Source organism: Leguminivora glycinivorella, chromosome 14 (assembly GCF_023078275.1).
Source record: "Leguminivora glycinivorella isolate SPB_JAAS2020 chromosome 14, LegGlyc_1.1, whole genome shotgun sequence".
NCBI lineage: Eukaryota > Metazoa > Arthropoda > Insecta > Lepidoptera > Tortricidae > Leguminivora > Leguminivora glycinivorella.
The window spans coordinates 14093607-14110914 of record NC_062984.1 but is presented as its reverse complement, the minus strand read 5'-3'; the positions used below and the strand labels follow the sequence as shown (position 1 = coordinate 14110914).

Genomic DNA, 17308 nt, shown 5'->3' with positions numbered 1-17308 from the left:
TCGCAGGTTCGAGTCCTGCCGGAGGTGTGAATTTTTACATTTTTCCTTTAATTTAAAAATACATATAAAATCGTTTCTTTATGGAAACGTTGGTCTCATCGGAAGATCAGCGCTGGAAGTCACCAGCAACACGCTGAGGTGAGGCCATTTCGTGGCACTTCATTCCTTTCTGTCGTGTTGTTAATATGTGTTATTTGTCTTGCCTGTGTTCACGAATAAATGTTTATTCTATTCAAACATCGTATTTGAGACCCGTAAACCACGGGTAGTATTTAAATATTTCACATCCTATTTTCGAGCGAGTTGCAAGCGAGGGAACGCGTACCAAATCATTTTATAATAAGTACACAGCAAAAAGAAGTGTATAAGCTTCTAATGGGTCGGTAACGCGCATGTGACACCCCTTGAGTTGCAGTCGTCCATAGGTTACGTTGACCGTTTTCCATCAGGCGGATCGTATGCTTGTTTGCCACCGACGTGGTATTCAAAAAAATTACCATGACAATCGTATAGTATAATTAGATAATATTACAAGAGCAGAATTATTTTCTGCTAGCAGAAAAGTGGGTTAGGGTTTTAGGTTATTTTTTTTGTAGAATATAAGTCCTACCAAATTTGCTATGTCATATTCTCAGGTACTTTGTATGAACAAAACAACGATAGCAAAAAGGAAATGAAATACAGTCCCAGAGGCACCGTTAGGTACGACGACGAGCGAAGCGAGGAGGAGTGTTAGGTATCTTGCATCCCCAACACACATGACTCGCTATCAAAACAGAAATAGGAAGAAAATGGACAACTTTTTACCGCCTAAATATTATGCAATCAAAAATCTACGGAAGTACTCTTAATCTAGAAGATTATTTTGCTCTTTAACATTATGCCAGCATAAGATTCGATATTATAAAATCTGCGGAACGATTTATGCCAAAGCATATTATGATTAAGGTTTTCCTGCCAAAAAAAATAATCTTTCAGAGTGATGTTAAGACTGCGTAAGGCCAGCCTTAAATAGATTCGATAGAGTAAACGTCATGAAAAGTTAAATTAATTGTATAGACGAAGTTGCCTGCACCCCCAAACACCTAATTTCTTACCCATAAGTATTATATTTTGTCGACCGTTATATTTTATAAGAATCCTTTTTTTTATTAAATTGACAGCTCAGGTGATGAGTGCCGATGTATAAATTTTAAATGTAGTTTTTATATTAATTTGCTATATAAATATTTTAAAAGAACTGTATATTTTATATTAATAGACAGCCGTTTTCCTATTAAACTGTATCTCTTAAATTGTTTCCAATATAATAATTCAGTTGCCAAATAAATAGTTGGTACTCGCGTCTGAATAAACCGTAGCCGTAATGACATTAAAATGCTACCTCATATTTAAATATTTTGAGGCCCCATTTTAGTCGCCCAACTATTATTTTTGATACCCATTTCTATGGTTATTCAGTCGCCCGGTTAAATACGTGCCATAAATAAATATTTTAAGCGTAGCCCATCGGAAACTCGAGTTCTTACTACGGCTGGGTTGGCTGAGAACTGCGCTCAGGAACCGACTGTATAAGGGCTTACCTTACGTAAAAGAAATGCCAATCCACCATTACAATCGTGAAATGTATATGTTTCAAAATAAATGATACTAAACCAGGTCATAAACCTGAGTCCATAACACGGTTATCTTACTATTCTTATTATTCAATTTAATGATCCTTAAGAAATCACTATCACGTTTGATGACGATATGTAACTGCCTAATTGACTATAAATTGCTCACATTTATATCTCGAAAAGTCACGTTAGAATGATCATTTGATTATGGTTCTATGATATACTCGTAATATCATAGCTTGCATAATAACTGCATTTATCTCATTTTTTCATTTCTTGGAATTTTATTACTACTCTACCTGATATTCTACCAATATCATCAAACTTAGAACCTTTAAACAGATTTTGTTAGTATTTAAACAGATTTCGTTAGTATTTAAATAAAACTCATAAAATAAAACTGTGGGTCTAGTGAAAAAAGGTATAACTCAAATAGACTCGGTGAAAAAGGGCACTAGTCCCACCTCGGACTTGTGACCTTTTTCACCGAGTCAATTTGAGTTATACCCTATTCTTCGTTAGAGGTAGACTCACAGTAATAAGAAGGTAAGTAACTAAAATCCTAACTATCCGTGAATTCAATAAAAGGCTATTATTTTATTTACATTATTTCGTTTACATGTTTAACGAAGAGTTATGGTACATTACTATTACCAAGCTAATACTTTAACAAAGTGCGCAGTATCTCTTTTTTTTCTCGCCGCCGAACAATAGTATTTAAATTAGCTGTAGTTTTCTATCTCACGTAAAAAGATATGCCAAAGCCACTCTGACTGGTAACCACACATAATGAGTAAGAGTCTAGTAAGACTAAGTCAGCTTTAAAACAAAAAAAAAACTAAATCTAAATCGGTTCATCCCTTCGGGAGCTACGATGCCACAGACAGACACACATACAGACAGACAGACGGACACGTCAAACTTATAACACTCCGTTGGTTTTGCGTAGGGGGTTAAAAAAGAAAATTTACATAAAAGTAGGCAATGTTATAAATTTTCAAGGCAATTTTATTTTCAGTCGTTAGCTACCGGCGAATGGTCATGTTTCGGGTGCACTATCTTCTTTTCCGTGTCCACTGCTCGTTTCTTCAGCGGGCCATGTTTCCAATCCGGAGGATAACCGTACTTGTCCACGTCGTCCCACCACTGGGGCTCACCGCTGCCCCAGATTAGGTAAATGATGTTAGTGCCTACTAGAACCGTGAATACTGCCCAGAATGCAATGCGCCACTGGCCTATTGTTTGCTGAAAGGAAAGAAACGAAAATTAAATAAGTTAATAGTGTCGCTTAACTTCAAACTCGGGTAAATCCATTGTGCTATAAGGTTGATTAAGGTTGATCCCATCCTCGTCGCCAGTTATTGTGTATGTATCCCGGAGATAGTAGCAAGGTTCTTTAAGAGGATACGGTAGCGAAAATGCTAAAATGGAAAGGAGCCCCCCTTTCAACTTGGGAATTTTAGTTAAATATACAAGTGTTATTAACTAGATTTATCAAAAAAAAATTGTCCATTAATAACAAATCAGTCAAAAGATATTTCAAAAAAATCTTTAAAATCGAGGTTCCGCTCTCGACTCTTTCCTCCTTCAAAACTTAATCAATCGGAACGAAATTTGAGAATCTGAATAAAAATGAAATAATCAATGTCGGACCGTTTAGCTTTTTTGGTTAATTGTTACCAATCTTGAGTATCACACCTTTTTTTGCACTACAATGAAAAAGGCCGTTTTTGGAAATTTTTGATTGGCTCTAGAGTCTTTCAAAAGCAGAATATCAAAAAAATCAAAACGGTCCGACACAGATAAAAATAATAACAATCTGTGTTGAAAAAATTATTGCTCTATCTTCAAAAACCAGGGAGGAAATAGTCGAGAGCGTTTGTATGGAGAATTGACCCCTACCGTATCGTCTTAAGTATTTCTAGAAGCAATAATGGAACACCGAGTTATGCCGTGGCTTGCGTGGGCGACGGTCGCACGATGGTCGCGCGACGGCAATGCGACGCATACGAAATCAAACCTTATCGATATGGAAGTATGAGACGCGACGGCGTTAGCTCTACCGTGTGTATTTCGGAACTGACAGTCTAAATCTACAACCACCCTCTAGTCGGCGCAAGTAAAGTTAGGGCTTAAAGCATAATAGATATACCCGAGTTTGAAGTTAATCGACAAAATTAAGCCCTTGATTATAATCTGGTTTCCTAGGATAGCAGTAGACGAGGTAGGTATTTGTAGACGATCGGAAGTATGGAAATGGCTGCTAATGCCGCTAATACGTATACTTCTGATCGCACCGCTAGGAAAGCCAGACCGACGTGTTCTGATTGAGTTTTTACTAGTATTTTGTGATAAAGACTCCTTAAAGATGGGAAATGTTCATACATGACTGTAAAACGCTAATCGAAACTAAAGAGATATAATAACCTAACCACAAAATTAATATTTTGAAAAAACCCCCGACCGCGACATAGTGAACCGATTTTCATGAAACATGACTAAGAATACTCCCGACTAAGTCAGCTTTCAAACAAAAACAAACTAAATCGAAATCGGTTCATCCGTTCGGGAGCTACGATGCCACAGACAGACACACACACAGACAGACAGACAAACAGATAGACAGGCAGACAGACAAACAGACAGATAGACATACAGACAGACAGACACGTCAAACTTATAACACCGCGTCGTTTTTACGTCGGGGGTTAAAAACAAATGGTCACGAGAATTATTGTTGTGACTTATCCTCATTTTTACTTTGACTGTAGTTAACTAGTAAAGTTTTGTCATCTTGTCTAATAAGAATTGCCTTTTATCCCATTAGTTTGTTAATAAAAACGTATCGACATTCAAAAATAAACAGTTTAGTGTTGTTCGTACCCAATATAGGAGAAGCGTTTTTTTTGGTCGGAGGATTGGGAATTTAGAGAAATATCCTCTATTTTATCCACAAGAATTGGACCAGAGGGACATCCCGGGGAGAAAGGGACATCCCGGGGAGAAGGGACATTCCGGGGAGAAGGGACATCCCGGGGAAAAGGGACATCCCGGGGAGAAAGAAGAACCGTAGTCCTTTATAAGTAACATGTGGCTTTTTGCTGAGGAAGTTGCTTAGCATGTCTGTACACTACTGATATTTTGAACACACGGTTTCCCCAGTACTGAATGTTTAAGGAAAATCAAGTATAACCTTTTGAAAACTAATTTTAGAGACCCAGGCAATTACAATTTGGAATCTTATAAATCTAAATTTGTTTGATTTTTTCCTGCACGTTTAGTTACAGTACCTATACCTACTTCTAAGTAGGTAATTATAATAGGGTATTATAATATCATCCTCCTTATTTCATGGTTCCGGGTCAATAGGAAGTACCCAATTAATTAATTTTGGTTATCTAAAGAGTTTAGAAATGTAGATAATGGAAAACGTCCCACTTTGTCGATTGCTATAAAGCCGCTTTGTCAGTTTATTCATATAAAGATACAAGCAAATCTCGCCTTAATGGTAACCGACAAAGTGGGACGTTTAACTAAACACACTCACATATAGGGCACTTTTTATCGCAGTTGCGGTTAAGATTCATTTTTTTATACCTTTAAGGAACTGTAAATATGAGTACCTATACGGTTTTAATATCAGTTCAGCACGTTCACGAGTTAATGAGGTAACGAGTCTTGACAGACCGACTGGATGAGTTTGAACCACATTTAAAGTGATAAACGGGTGAGAGCTTCGTTTACGTAGACTTGTGTCTTTTACGCACACGATCTGTTTCTCTTTTTTTAGGTACGGAACCCTAAAAGTCCTAAAAACAACGTTAGATTAAATAACCCAGTCGTGTGAAACGGAATAGGAAATTTAGTTTTGCTAATTTTCACCCGGAAATCAATCGGTTGCCGATTCGTCCTCGCATTACTTTGCCAGTTCACGAACTTTTAAGACAAAAACTATTTTTTTAGCCGGCACGAGGAGTGCGTAACTAATAACTAGGATGTGATGATGATTTGTACCGTTAAATTAGTCTACTTTCCTCATTTCAAAAAACATCCGCTTCGTTAAGTAGTTACTATAAATTTGTAGAATTTGAATGAAGAAAATTTATTAGTAAAAAGTCTTATTTTACATAACGACCCTAGAACACTAGAAACCTACAGAGAAAACCTAAAATAAAAACCAGAAGTAATTAAATACTTAAAGGAAAATCCGATATTACAAGTGATGTCTTGTCTACATAAAATTCAAAAATCACCTTAAGGTTCGCGACCTGAACGTAGACGAGAGCGGAGTTGTGGTCAACAGTTCATCAGCTAGATCAAAATTTCCTCATACTGGTTGTCTATTGTTTGCCCGACAGTCATTTAACATAATATTCATTTGCCCGAATCTAACTTGCCTGAATTTCATTTGCCCGAATGATTTGTTTACCATAAAAATCATATGACATACTCGTTGTTTATCCGAATATTACCTTCCATAATCATACAATGCCATACTATTTGTTAGCCATATTATTAAGTGCAATAATATGATTTCATAGAATATTCAAACGCCATAAGCAATTATTGCCATATTAATTGTTGCCCATATTATTACCTAACCTAACCTACTTTCTGATAGCAGTTTCATTTTCCAGGGGTCACAGTTCTAACCTAACCTAACCTACTTTTCCAGCAGTTTCATTCTCCAGGGGGTCACAGTTCTAACCTAACCTAACCTACTTTCTGATAGCAGTTTCATTTTCCAGGGGGTCGCAGTTCTAACCTAACCTAACCTACTGTCTGATAGTATTTTCATTTTCCGGGGGGTCACAGTTCTAACCTAACATAACCTACTTTTCAAGCAGTTTCCTTTTCCAGAGGTTCACAGTTCTAACCTAACCTAACCTACTTTCTGATAGCAGTTTCATTTTCCAGGGGGTCACAGTTCTAACCTAACCTAACCTAACCTACTTTCTGATAGCAGTTTCATTCACTAGTCCTTCTAGTACCTATTATAGTAGTTTTCGATTCTGCCAAAGCACATTATGGAAATTGACTTTTCTGGACGCTAATTTGTATGACAAATGATGGTATGGAATGTGGTAATTACGGATTTCGATGATTCTGACAAATGACATTATGGAAACTGACTTTATGGGAAACAAAGTTTCTGGCACTAGATTAATATAGTAAACAATGATTATGGCATAAGATGTTATGAGAAACAATATTATGATTGTTGAATAGGATGGCAAATAAAATTATGGCAAATGAAATTCTGGCAAATGGGGGTATCCCCCTCATACTATGTTGAAACCAAAATTGGTATTTTTCATAGCAATTTTACAAACGTATATTACAAAAGATGAAATAATACGCGGATATAACCGATACAAAACAATATAATGATATTAACAATATACTTACATCAGGAGTCAACAACCCGATCAAATAAGGCGTGACCATTCCCGAAATCGCCGCGATCCCATTCGCAAATGCAGAGCACGTTCCCGCGTAGTTCGGCGCGATGTCCATCGCATTGATCTTGACGCTGCTATAGAAGCCCGCCATGAACACCATGGAGGCTATGAAGAGGCCGACAGCCTCTGCGCGGTTGCAGCCGGAGTACGAGGCCAGCATGATAAAAACGGCTGGCACGGAAGAGGCTGGGGAAAACGTTTTCCTTAGATTGACCTACTATGGCTGAGTTAGGGGTCAGGTCCATCAGAATCGATTAAATGTCTGAGGAATGAGGAAAAATATTATGTTCTTTTTTTGTTGAAAGAGTAATGGTATAAATTGAAATGTATTGTATCATGAAAGAAAAAACGACAAGGCCCACTGGTAGCCGAGCCGGGAATCGAACCCGGGTCTTCAGTTTACGCGGCTTTCGTGTATGATATCTATTTAAATTTATAATATAAATATACATATATAGTAGTACTAAAACTTTCAATGGTAATGATATACTTAAACTTTCAAAATCAGTTAAGATTTATAAATTAATTGATTTGTTTCCATCCGTTTAATACTAGTACATCGGTACTGTCTCTTAAAAATAAGAAATGAACCGATATTCAATGTGACTATAGTTTGACTTCTTTACGAGTATCTATATGTTTTACAATATTAGTTGAACTGGACCTTTTAATAAGATAAATTTAAATAAATAAGCAATGCTTAGTTAGTTGACTATTGCAGAGAGAGGTAAGCGGTTGGACAGCTCACATCTATCATAATTCATAATTTTTTCATAATTCATCTAAGTTATACGTGGTTACACGTCGATACCTTTGGGTTCAATTGGCGTAAAAGCCATTTTGGCCAAAATGAGTTATATATATACTTTTTCTCGGAATTTAGAGCTCTATCGATCTGTATATAAATTTCGTCAAAATTTATGATTTTGTGGTTTATACGACCAAGATTGTTACAAAAAATATCATCAAAAATTTCAATCTTCTGATGTAACCACCAAACACCTTTAGTATTTTGATTTAAGTTAGCCGTAATTACCTTTATGTTTTAGTTAATTGACGTAAAAGCCATTGTTGCGATTGATGGTTTATACGTCACTGTATTTACTTAGAGGTGTATTATTGTTATCGTGTATAGGCAGCATGGCGTAACTCCAACACTAGTGAAGAAGATTAGCGTATAAACCAATAGTTTTAACTTCGTGGCTTTTACGCCAATGAATTATGGGGTAGTTCTCTAAACAGATTGATGTAAGGTAGTTCAAAAAAAGGAAAATACAAGTTTATCTCTTTCTGTCCTTAACATTTAATATAAATAGTATCGAAATACCTGTCAAGTGTTTCGTTTACTCTTCAAAATCTTTTGTTATTGTTTTGGACCGGTACCCGACCGGCACTTGATGTTATACCACAAATTGAAAAGTGCGTTTTTTTGTTTAAGTTGTTATTTACTTGTATATTGAGAGTAGTTTAATGTGAAATGGAAGAAAGCAGCAGAAAAACTTCTCTGGATGCTTTGTTTAAGCGAAGGGAGATGCTTAATGCACTACTTAAACGACGCCAGTTGGCTAGTTTGAAAAGGTGAGTACTCGTACTTACATTTTAAGCAATTATAGACTTAATCATAAATTGTTTTACATACTTATATTTACATATAAATACGAAAGTTACATATATATTGCTAACATGGACTTGAAACTACTTAGGTACATTCACTTTTTTAGTTTTATTCTTTGCATACTAGCCTACAGTAAGTTACGCGGCATATTTAGCAGTAGGTAAATAATAATATAGGTAGTTATTTGATAGATTTTTTGCAAAAATGGCTCTTTTCCGAAAATGTACCATAAGGATTTCTTGGATTTGCTCATAACGGAAATGTTGTCGACGCCCTTACAATGACCGACGAAGAAGACGAAGTTGAAAGTGAATTAGATTAGTTAGTTGTCTTATACTCTCGCGATTTTGCTTTATAAGAAACTCACTTGCATTGTAAAATTAGTTGTAATACCTACCTATAGATAGTAAAATTTCATGTTGCTTTATTGTTTTTTTTTTCAAAGGGTGCTCACTCAATTCACACGCACACCATAGTAAGTCCTTACTGAAACAGTTTAATTGTCCTTTAATTACAATGTTAATTAAAGGACAATTAAACACATGTTAATTATTACAATGTTAATTAAAGACAATTGTTAACAAAATGTTACCCACTTTTTTGTATTATTTTTCTCATTACAATATAACTTATAATTATGTATTTTTGTACGTAAATTAAAAGATTATGGATATAAATAAACAATTTATATGGTTAATACGTCACATATCTTCAAAGTTAGCGTAATTTACGCCAAAAGTTATGATCCGTCGTTTAATGAGACTGGAAATACGTCGCAAAACATACTTCAATGATATTTTTTTATTGATGTAACTACCATAATGTGCAAATCTCTTGGGCGTAAATCCAATCTATTTCCTAAACTAAGTGTGCCCAGTTTATGCTGATAATTTATTATATTTCATGCTGAAATTTTAAGCATTTTTCCCATGGAACATTTTTCTGTACAGTTTATAGTCTAAAAGTTAAACGACATACACGATTTCAAAAATGGTTTTTTCGCTCTCCTGTAAAGTCGCGTTTTGGCTTTTACGCCAATTGAACCCAAAGGTATCGACGTAGTATTGTACAAAAGAGTATAAAAGTACAGTCTGAGATAAAAGTTTCTCTACTTACACAAAGTCGTGTAAATCTTCCTGCCAGTGGTAATACTATGCCATTTCTTCTTAATGCACAGATCACACAGGCCAGCCATCACAAACGAGGACACATACATAGCCATATAAGGGAGGGCAGACATGAGACCGGTCTCCTTGATGTTAAACCGGAGTACGTCGGAGAAATACTTGGGCAGATCGGTGATCATTGTGAAGTAGCCCCAATCGTGACCGATCTGTGGAATTAAGAATGAGTCACATTAGACCTGACTTTGTTTCGGCTGAAGCTTACGGCGGTTACCTAATTTTCTATGACAGGATACTTAGGCCATTTTTTTTTCAATGTTGTCCACCCCACTTTTTTGGATGTGGGATGGGTATTTTTTACGCGATTCATACTCAGAATCGCGAGATCTTTCGATCCTGATAGGAGAAAAAAAATGTCCCAAGAATTCCATAAATTTTTTCGAATCTTCCATTCCGTTACCGCCATACAAAATGTATAAAAAATGGTAACTGAACGGTAAAATAACCTTGGGTCACTTTTTTCTCCTATTAGGAATGAAAGAGCTCGCGATTCTGAGTGGAAACCACATAAAATTTCCAAATCCAAAAAAAGTGGGGTCGAAAAATTAAAAAAAAATGGCCCACTTAGTTACCGAAGTTTAAAATAAACAATAATGTAAGTAACTAAAGCCTGACCAGAAATATATGACTACGAGCCATGTTGCGGAATTTTATTAGAACTATTTTCTTCATACTATTGGCTACGTGCACGACAATTACGCCACCTACCATGTGAACTTGAAGTGGAAAATGTCAAAAAATGACATGTAAACAAACATATATTTTAACGATTTTACGTTAATTTTAAATACATCGAATAACAAGAGCTACAATTTCAAGTGCAATTTAGGTAGATAGATTATAAAGACATGGATATAATAATAAAAATCAGTTTCCAAAGCATTACTCACGGTATAAACTTCCAACCCCAGGCCACAGAAAGAGGCAATAAATTGGTGCTGGCAGGGCATATAAGGTATCTTGAAGAACATAGGAGTAATGGTAGAAGTACTACGAGCGAGTGATATGGTATTCGCTAAACCTCCGTCCCGTTAATCCATACTAATATTATAAATGGGAAAGTGTGTGTGTCTGTTTGTTTGTCCGTCTTTCACGGCAAAACGGAGCGACGAATCGACGTGATTTTTTAAGTGGAGATAGTTGAAGGGATGGAGAGTGACATAGGCTACTTTTTGTCTCCTTCTAACCCCCCACTTCCCTAAAATGAGTGGTGGAAGTTTGTATGGAGCATTCCGCAATTTTCGAATTTACCGCGAGCGGAGCCGCGGGCAAAAGAGCTAGTGGCATATAAAACAAGTCTAAACGTGAGTAGTTGAGTACCTAGTCATGTCCGCGGCCGTAGAAATATCCGACATGGGCCTATTCCCAGGCCTGACCTGAATCTTTAAGCATAATCTTTTACGGTAGGAAAAATACTAACAGCGTATTGAACAATATTAGGTAAACAAAGTTTAAATATAATTTATTATAATGTTTTGATTTGACATATCACTTACGTTTCCGTTTCACGGCAGCTATCCATTTAGTTATTTGATCCAATTTCCAGTGTGCTCTAAGAAACGTATAGAACGTGCAACGACTATTGCTGTAGTATAAACCTACCAACTATAACGGGTTTTAAGCCCCATGTTGTACACTCAATGAGTTATCTACCTTCATAAAAAAGTTTCTGTTATCGTAGACTGACAATTGCTATATACTTACTTCAATGTTGTTATCTTAATCTTAGTGTAAAGTACCTAATCTAATGTAGTTTAAAGTTTAATTGAGCGCTACGCCAACAAACTGTCTCACAGTTTGGCGAAAATTTAATTTAAGGTACTATGTAACTGTGTTTTTTTTTCTTTAAAAAAAAAAAAATAATTATGCCATTATTTTTACAATTAACAACGAAACAACATTGGTGCCCCATTTCAATCATTACACATTGTATTATATTTTATGAGTTTTGATAGATGACAAACCACTTTCAGTGTCGATTTTGACCACCGCAAGCACTGCGATCGCTTTGCTTACCCCCTCCATGCACTTCGCACGAAGCCAATACTGAACTGTCCCATACATTAGATTAGAATAACAGCGCCCTCCTGACAATAGTCATAATTATATTTCTGATCAGGCGTTAAACAGTTTATTTGTGAAAAAAAAAAAGCAATGAAGATTTTTTGGCCAGCCACAACTGTTTTTCCGAAAATATAATCTTGACGTTGTCATTGTAGAAAGAGCCGTGGAAACTGTATGCCATGTAATAAAGATGCGCTTTTTATTTAAGTATATATGTAATGTATGCTAATAAGAATGAGGAAAACACTCTGTTACAGGATGTTAATTTTCGGACTATGAATGAGCAAGTAAATTACATTTTACATGTGAGAATTGTCTATGTATGTGTGGAGTGTCTTTTCAAAACAGATTGTTCCCATTTCCGTACCACTGATGTCATCTTATTAATGTTAATTTAGTATTTTTGAAGGTCATAAATGTAATTATTAGACGGAATACAATTTCCTTTGATGCCGTCAAAGGCAACACTAGATTTTTATTAGTGGTTTTGTAGTTAACCTCATACCTACTCGATTTTCTGTAGAAAAAAATATGAATGATAACATTAATGACTTTTTTCTACTCCCGAACTGTTATTCGTCATTTACAGGGGCGTGCATAGATCTTTAAAACCCTACATAAAAGTCTACTCCCCAAAGCCAGCGTCTGCCGGCTTTCCGCGCATGCACGCAGTACCGAAAAAACTGAAAACGCATTGTTTGGCTCTGTAACCATGGCATCGCCTTATAACGATACGGCGCGCGTGCGCGGGAAGGCTTTGGGCAGCTGAGCTGATAGTGCAAACCTTTGCGTCAAAATACAGGAAACAGTGTGAATTTCACGAAAGTTATTCAAGAAAACTATTAAAAACTAAGTGCATGGTCGTAGAAAAAGTTTGTATGCAACGGTGTTTAACTGAGTAAAAAAATACTCGTGGCGTCTTAATATTATAGTTTGTAGGAAGTTGGTCGCTCTTTTAATAAAAATGCAAGAAATTCTATATACTTCAATTTATTGAACTGGTATTTCTTTCGAAGAGATTCAAGAGAAAGTTACATTGACAGTGGCGCTAGGTGAGTAAACTAGGAACTATTTTTTTTTTTTTTTTAATAAACGAGACTGGCTTGACATCTAGGTATATGTAAAATTAATTTAATCTAAACTCAATACTCCCACTAATTTTACATATCGTTGCATCACGCCGGTCCCAACATATTCAAACAAACAAAAAAAAATACACATCTATATTTGCTTAACTAAGTACAAGATCTCTGTTCACACAAAACTTTTGTAAAGGCAGAGCTTTTGTCAGAAAATCAGCTAACTGGTTTGAGCTTTGAACATACTGAATTTTTAACAATCCTTGCTCTACCTTTTCACGGATAAACTTATATTTAACATCAATATGTTTTGATCGTTGATGAAACACAGGATTACTTATTAATTTTATAGCAGCTTGGTTATCCACCAACAGTAACATATTATTCAGAGATTCACCTAAGTCTAATAAGAATTGTCTAAGCCATAAAAATTGTTTTGTGGCTTCACATGCCGCTATGAATTCAGCTTCCATTGTGGAAAGAGCAATGGTTTGTTGTTTTCTACTAGCCCATATAATCGGGCCATTATTCAATAAGAAAATATAGCCACTGGTAGATTTCCTCGATTCAGTGTCACTTGCATAATCTGAATCACAGTAACCAACCAGGTCTGAACTACCTTTGTACTCTATACCAATATGTTTGGTTGCTATTAAGTATCTTATAATACGTTTAACAGCATTTACATGCTCTATGCTTGGGTTATTTACATAACGGCATACAAGATTAACAGCAAATGAAATGTCTGGACGAGACACTGAGGCTAAAAACAACAATGAGCCTACTGCCTCTCTAAAAGGAAAATTGATTGTCTCGCCATCATTACTACAGTTTGTTAATGACACATTTGGGTCTACTGGTGTAGAGCAAGAATGAGCATCTGACATATTAAATCTTTTAATTATCTGCTCTATGTATTTGCTTTGAGTGATGTGAATGGAATGTTCATTCCTACTTATTTCCAGTCCCACAAAATAATTAAGATCTAATATCCTTACACAGAAATTTGTTTTTAAAGCCTCTATCACAAAGTTTAATGTCTCTTCACTTGAGCAAAATATGAGACCATCATCAACATATATAATCAACAATATTTTCACATTATCTATGTAACTTGTGAATACACAATGGTCAGATTCAGTCTGTGTAAATCCATAGGACTTAAGGAAATTGGTAAACTTTGCATTCCAACAGCGAGATGCTTGTTTCAACCCATAGAGGGACTTATTTAACTTGCAAACTTTACCATTTTCTACATTCACGCCTAGTGGAATTTCCATAAAAATTTCTTCTTCAAGCTCTCCATACAAAAATGCTGTTTTAACATCAAATTGAACAATTTTATAATTATGCTTTGCAGCCAAGCTTAGTAAGATTCTGATGGAATCATATCGAGTAGTCGGGGAGAAGGTCTCCGTATAATCTATATTTTTAACTTGTGTGAAGCCTCGAGCACACAACCGAGCTTTATACCTCTCAATATTGCCTTCTCGGTCCTGTTTGATATTGAACACCCATTTTGATGTTATAGGCTTCTTGCCATTTCCAGCTTCTTTGTCAACTATTGTCCATGTTTCATTATCCTCGTGTGCCTTAAGCTCGTCATTAATTGCTTCCTTCCATTTTATTGCATCAAAACTCTGCATTGCTTCCTCATATGTTGAAGGCACCGGGTATTCAGTAAAGTTAACTTCATCGAAATGAATATTCCTCCTAGGTCGCAACAGTATAGGGGATCTCACATCAGGTATGTTAACTGTCTGACTTGGTTCAAAAGTAACATCATTTTCCTCACAACTTTTCAAACTATCATCTACAGTTGAAGTTTCGGCCCTGGGCGGAGTTGACGCTGGAGTCGAAGTAGTCCGAGGTCCTGAGGGAACTTCACTGTCTGACTCTTCTATTTCGATCAGAGCGGATTTGTTAACAATGTTGTCACCACAGGTTTCATCAAATATAACATCGCGTGTCACTTTTATCTTCTTGGTAGTTGGATCATACATTCTATAATTTTCATTTTCATAGCCAACTAGGTACATTTTATTACTTTTCTTTTCAAGTTTTGTTCTACATGCGTCAGGAACATGAACAAAACCACAAGATCCGAATATTCTGAGATGTTGCAGCTTTGGTTTTTCACCATACCAAATCTCAAATGGTGACTTGTCAGGTGTTTGTGTTGAGGTTGTCCTGTTCAATATGTACACTGCACATCCAACTGCTTCTGCCCATAAATTCATTGGCAGATTGCGACTGTAAAGCATTGAACGTGCACTTTCCACGATCGTGCGTAATTCTCTTTCAGCCCGGGAATTTTGTTGGGGCGTATAGGGTGCTGTGCGTTCATGTTCAATGCCATTTTGGTTAAGGTAATGTTTAAACTCATTGTTCACATACTCCTTGCCATTATCAGTATGCAGGATGCGTATATTGTGACCAAACTTGTTCCGTATTATAGCATTAAATGTCTTAAAGTGTTCCAGCACTTCACTTTTATGCCTCATAAAACTTACATATAAGAAACTAGAGGCTGCATCTTTAAACAAGACAAAGTACACCATACCTTGAACAGACGATTCACTCATTGGTCCACAAACATCACTGTAGACTAGGGCTCCAGGGCTCTGCTCACCTCGGAGTGAAGTATGGAATGGGAGGCGACTTTGTTTCCCATACATACAGCCTTCACAAACAAATTTTTCATCACTTAAGTCTTTACACTGTAGAAGTCCATTTTTCACCATTTTTTGAATTTCTTTCACATTCAGATGCGCAAGTCTTTCATGCCAAACTCTAAGATTGTTCACAGGCGCAAGCACAGAATTACAACTAGCACTTTTCACAACTTCAAAGTTCATCACATATAAGTTATTACACTTTTTGGTTGCACTCAATACCACATTATTGTCTTTGTAAATAAGAGCAGAGTTGTTTTTCTTTAGTATAACATAGTTATACTGCATTATGGTACCCTCTGAAAATAAATTCCTTGTTAATTCAGGTACCCATATAACATCTCTCAGTATGTTTTCCTCCCACTGACCGTTCAAGCACTTCTTTATAAGTATGGTACCTATACCACATACTTTCAAGTTCTGTTTGTTTCCTAGTTTCACATATCTTTCGTCATCATCGCTGTACAGATCCAGTTTCATAAAGAAATCTTTTCTAAAAGTCATATGCACTGAAGCGCCGCTATCTAGCAGAAAAACATCTTCAGATTCTTCTGATAAGTTTAAGCATTGTTCCACATGAAATGCTAGCATGTTACCACCATTACTACCTGGCTTGTTATATGATTTCTTTTTAGATCTGCAATCTCTGGCAAAATGTCCTCGCTTGTTGCAGTTATAACAAATGAAGCGATGACGTCTATCTTCATCATTGTGAGAACTGGAGTTCTTTTTCGGTCTAGCCTTTTCTTGTGTAGTGACCAGAGCTACATCGGTCTTCTCCTCCGCCGTCAGACTGGCTTCTTCATCCATCAATCTTGCTGTCAGGTTTGATAAGGTTTGCTGCGATGACGCCAAAGATAACCAGGCCTGTCTAATGGAGCGGTATTTCGCCGGTAAGGTGCTTAAAATTTTGGTTATGATGGCTGTATCACTGATCTTCTCATCACAATCTTTCAGTTGTTGGGCTAAGCTCTCCACCTTGGAGATGTGCTGTGCCATGCTGTCAGACAGGTTCATTTTATATTGATAAAACTGCTCGTGCACGATCATTTTATTGAATTCAGATTTTTTCATATATAGATTCCAGTTTTTCCATAATTTGTAAAGCAGTTTTACAGTTTTCTACGAGTGCTATTTGCCGGTAATCCATGGCCGACGTCATTATGAACATCGCCAGGCCATCGCTCTTGAGCCATGATTCCTTATTAGTCTCGGGTTCTGGCTTACTTATATCAATGCCCTTCGCTCGTAGTGCACACTTTATTTGAAATTTCCATTGCCGGAAATTATTTCCATCAAAATGTTCCACGTTCATTTTGAGTCCGCCGACCTCCATGTTTATAGGTTATACATGTGAATTACTTTGCACAAATTTCACTGTACCTAGTCCACACACTGCTCTTTGTATTTTTATTAAACAGCTGGGCCCACAACCTATTATAGTTTGTAGGAAGTTGGTCGCTCTTTTAATAAAAATGCAAGAAATTCTATATACTTCAATTTATTGAACTGGTATTTCTTTCGAAGAGATTCAAGAGAAAGTTACATTGACAGTGGCGCTAGGTGAGTAAACTAGGAACTATTTTTTTTTTTTTTTTAATAAACGAGAC

At 36.3% G+C, this 17308-nt stretch overlaps 1 protein-coding gene across 1 annotated transcript in view; it reads right to left on the bottom strand.

Moving 5' to 3' along the window:
- Window positions 1-2592: 2592 nt before the first annotated feature.
- Window positions 2593-17308, bottom strand: part of LOC125233109 (putative inorganic phosphate cotransporter) — a 33299-nt gene continuing 18583 nt past the window's right edge. The window contains exons 7-9 of the mRNA XM_048138973.1: window positions 9813-10029; window positions 7029-7267; window positions 2593-2864 (exon numbers count right to left, since the gene is read on the bottom strand). Coding sequence (XP_047994930.1) covers window positions 2634-2864; window positions 7029-7267; window positions 9813-10029 — 687 coding nt within the window. The 3' untranslated portion in view covers window positions 2593-2633. The remainder of the gene's footprint in view (window positions 2865-7028; window positions 7268-9812; window positions 10030-17308) is intronic.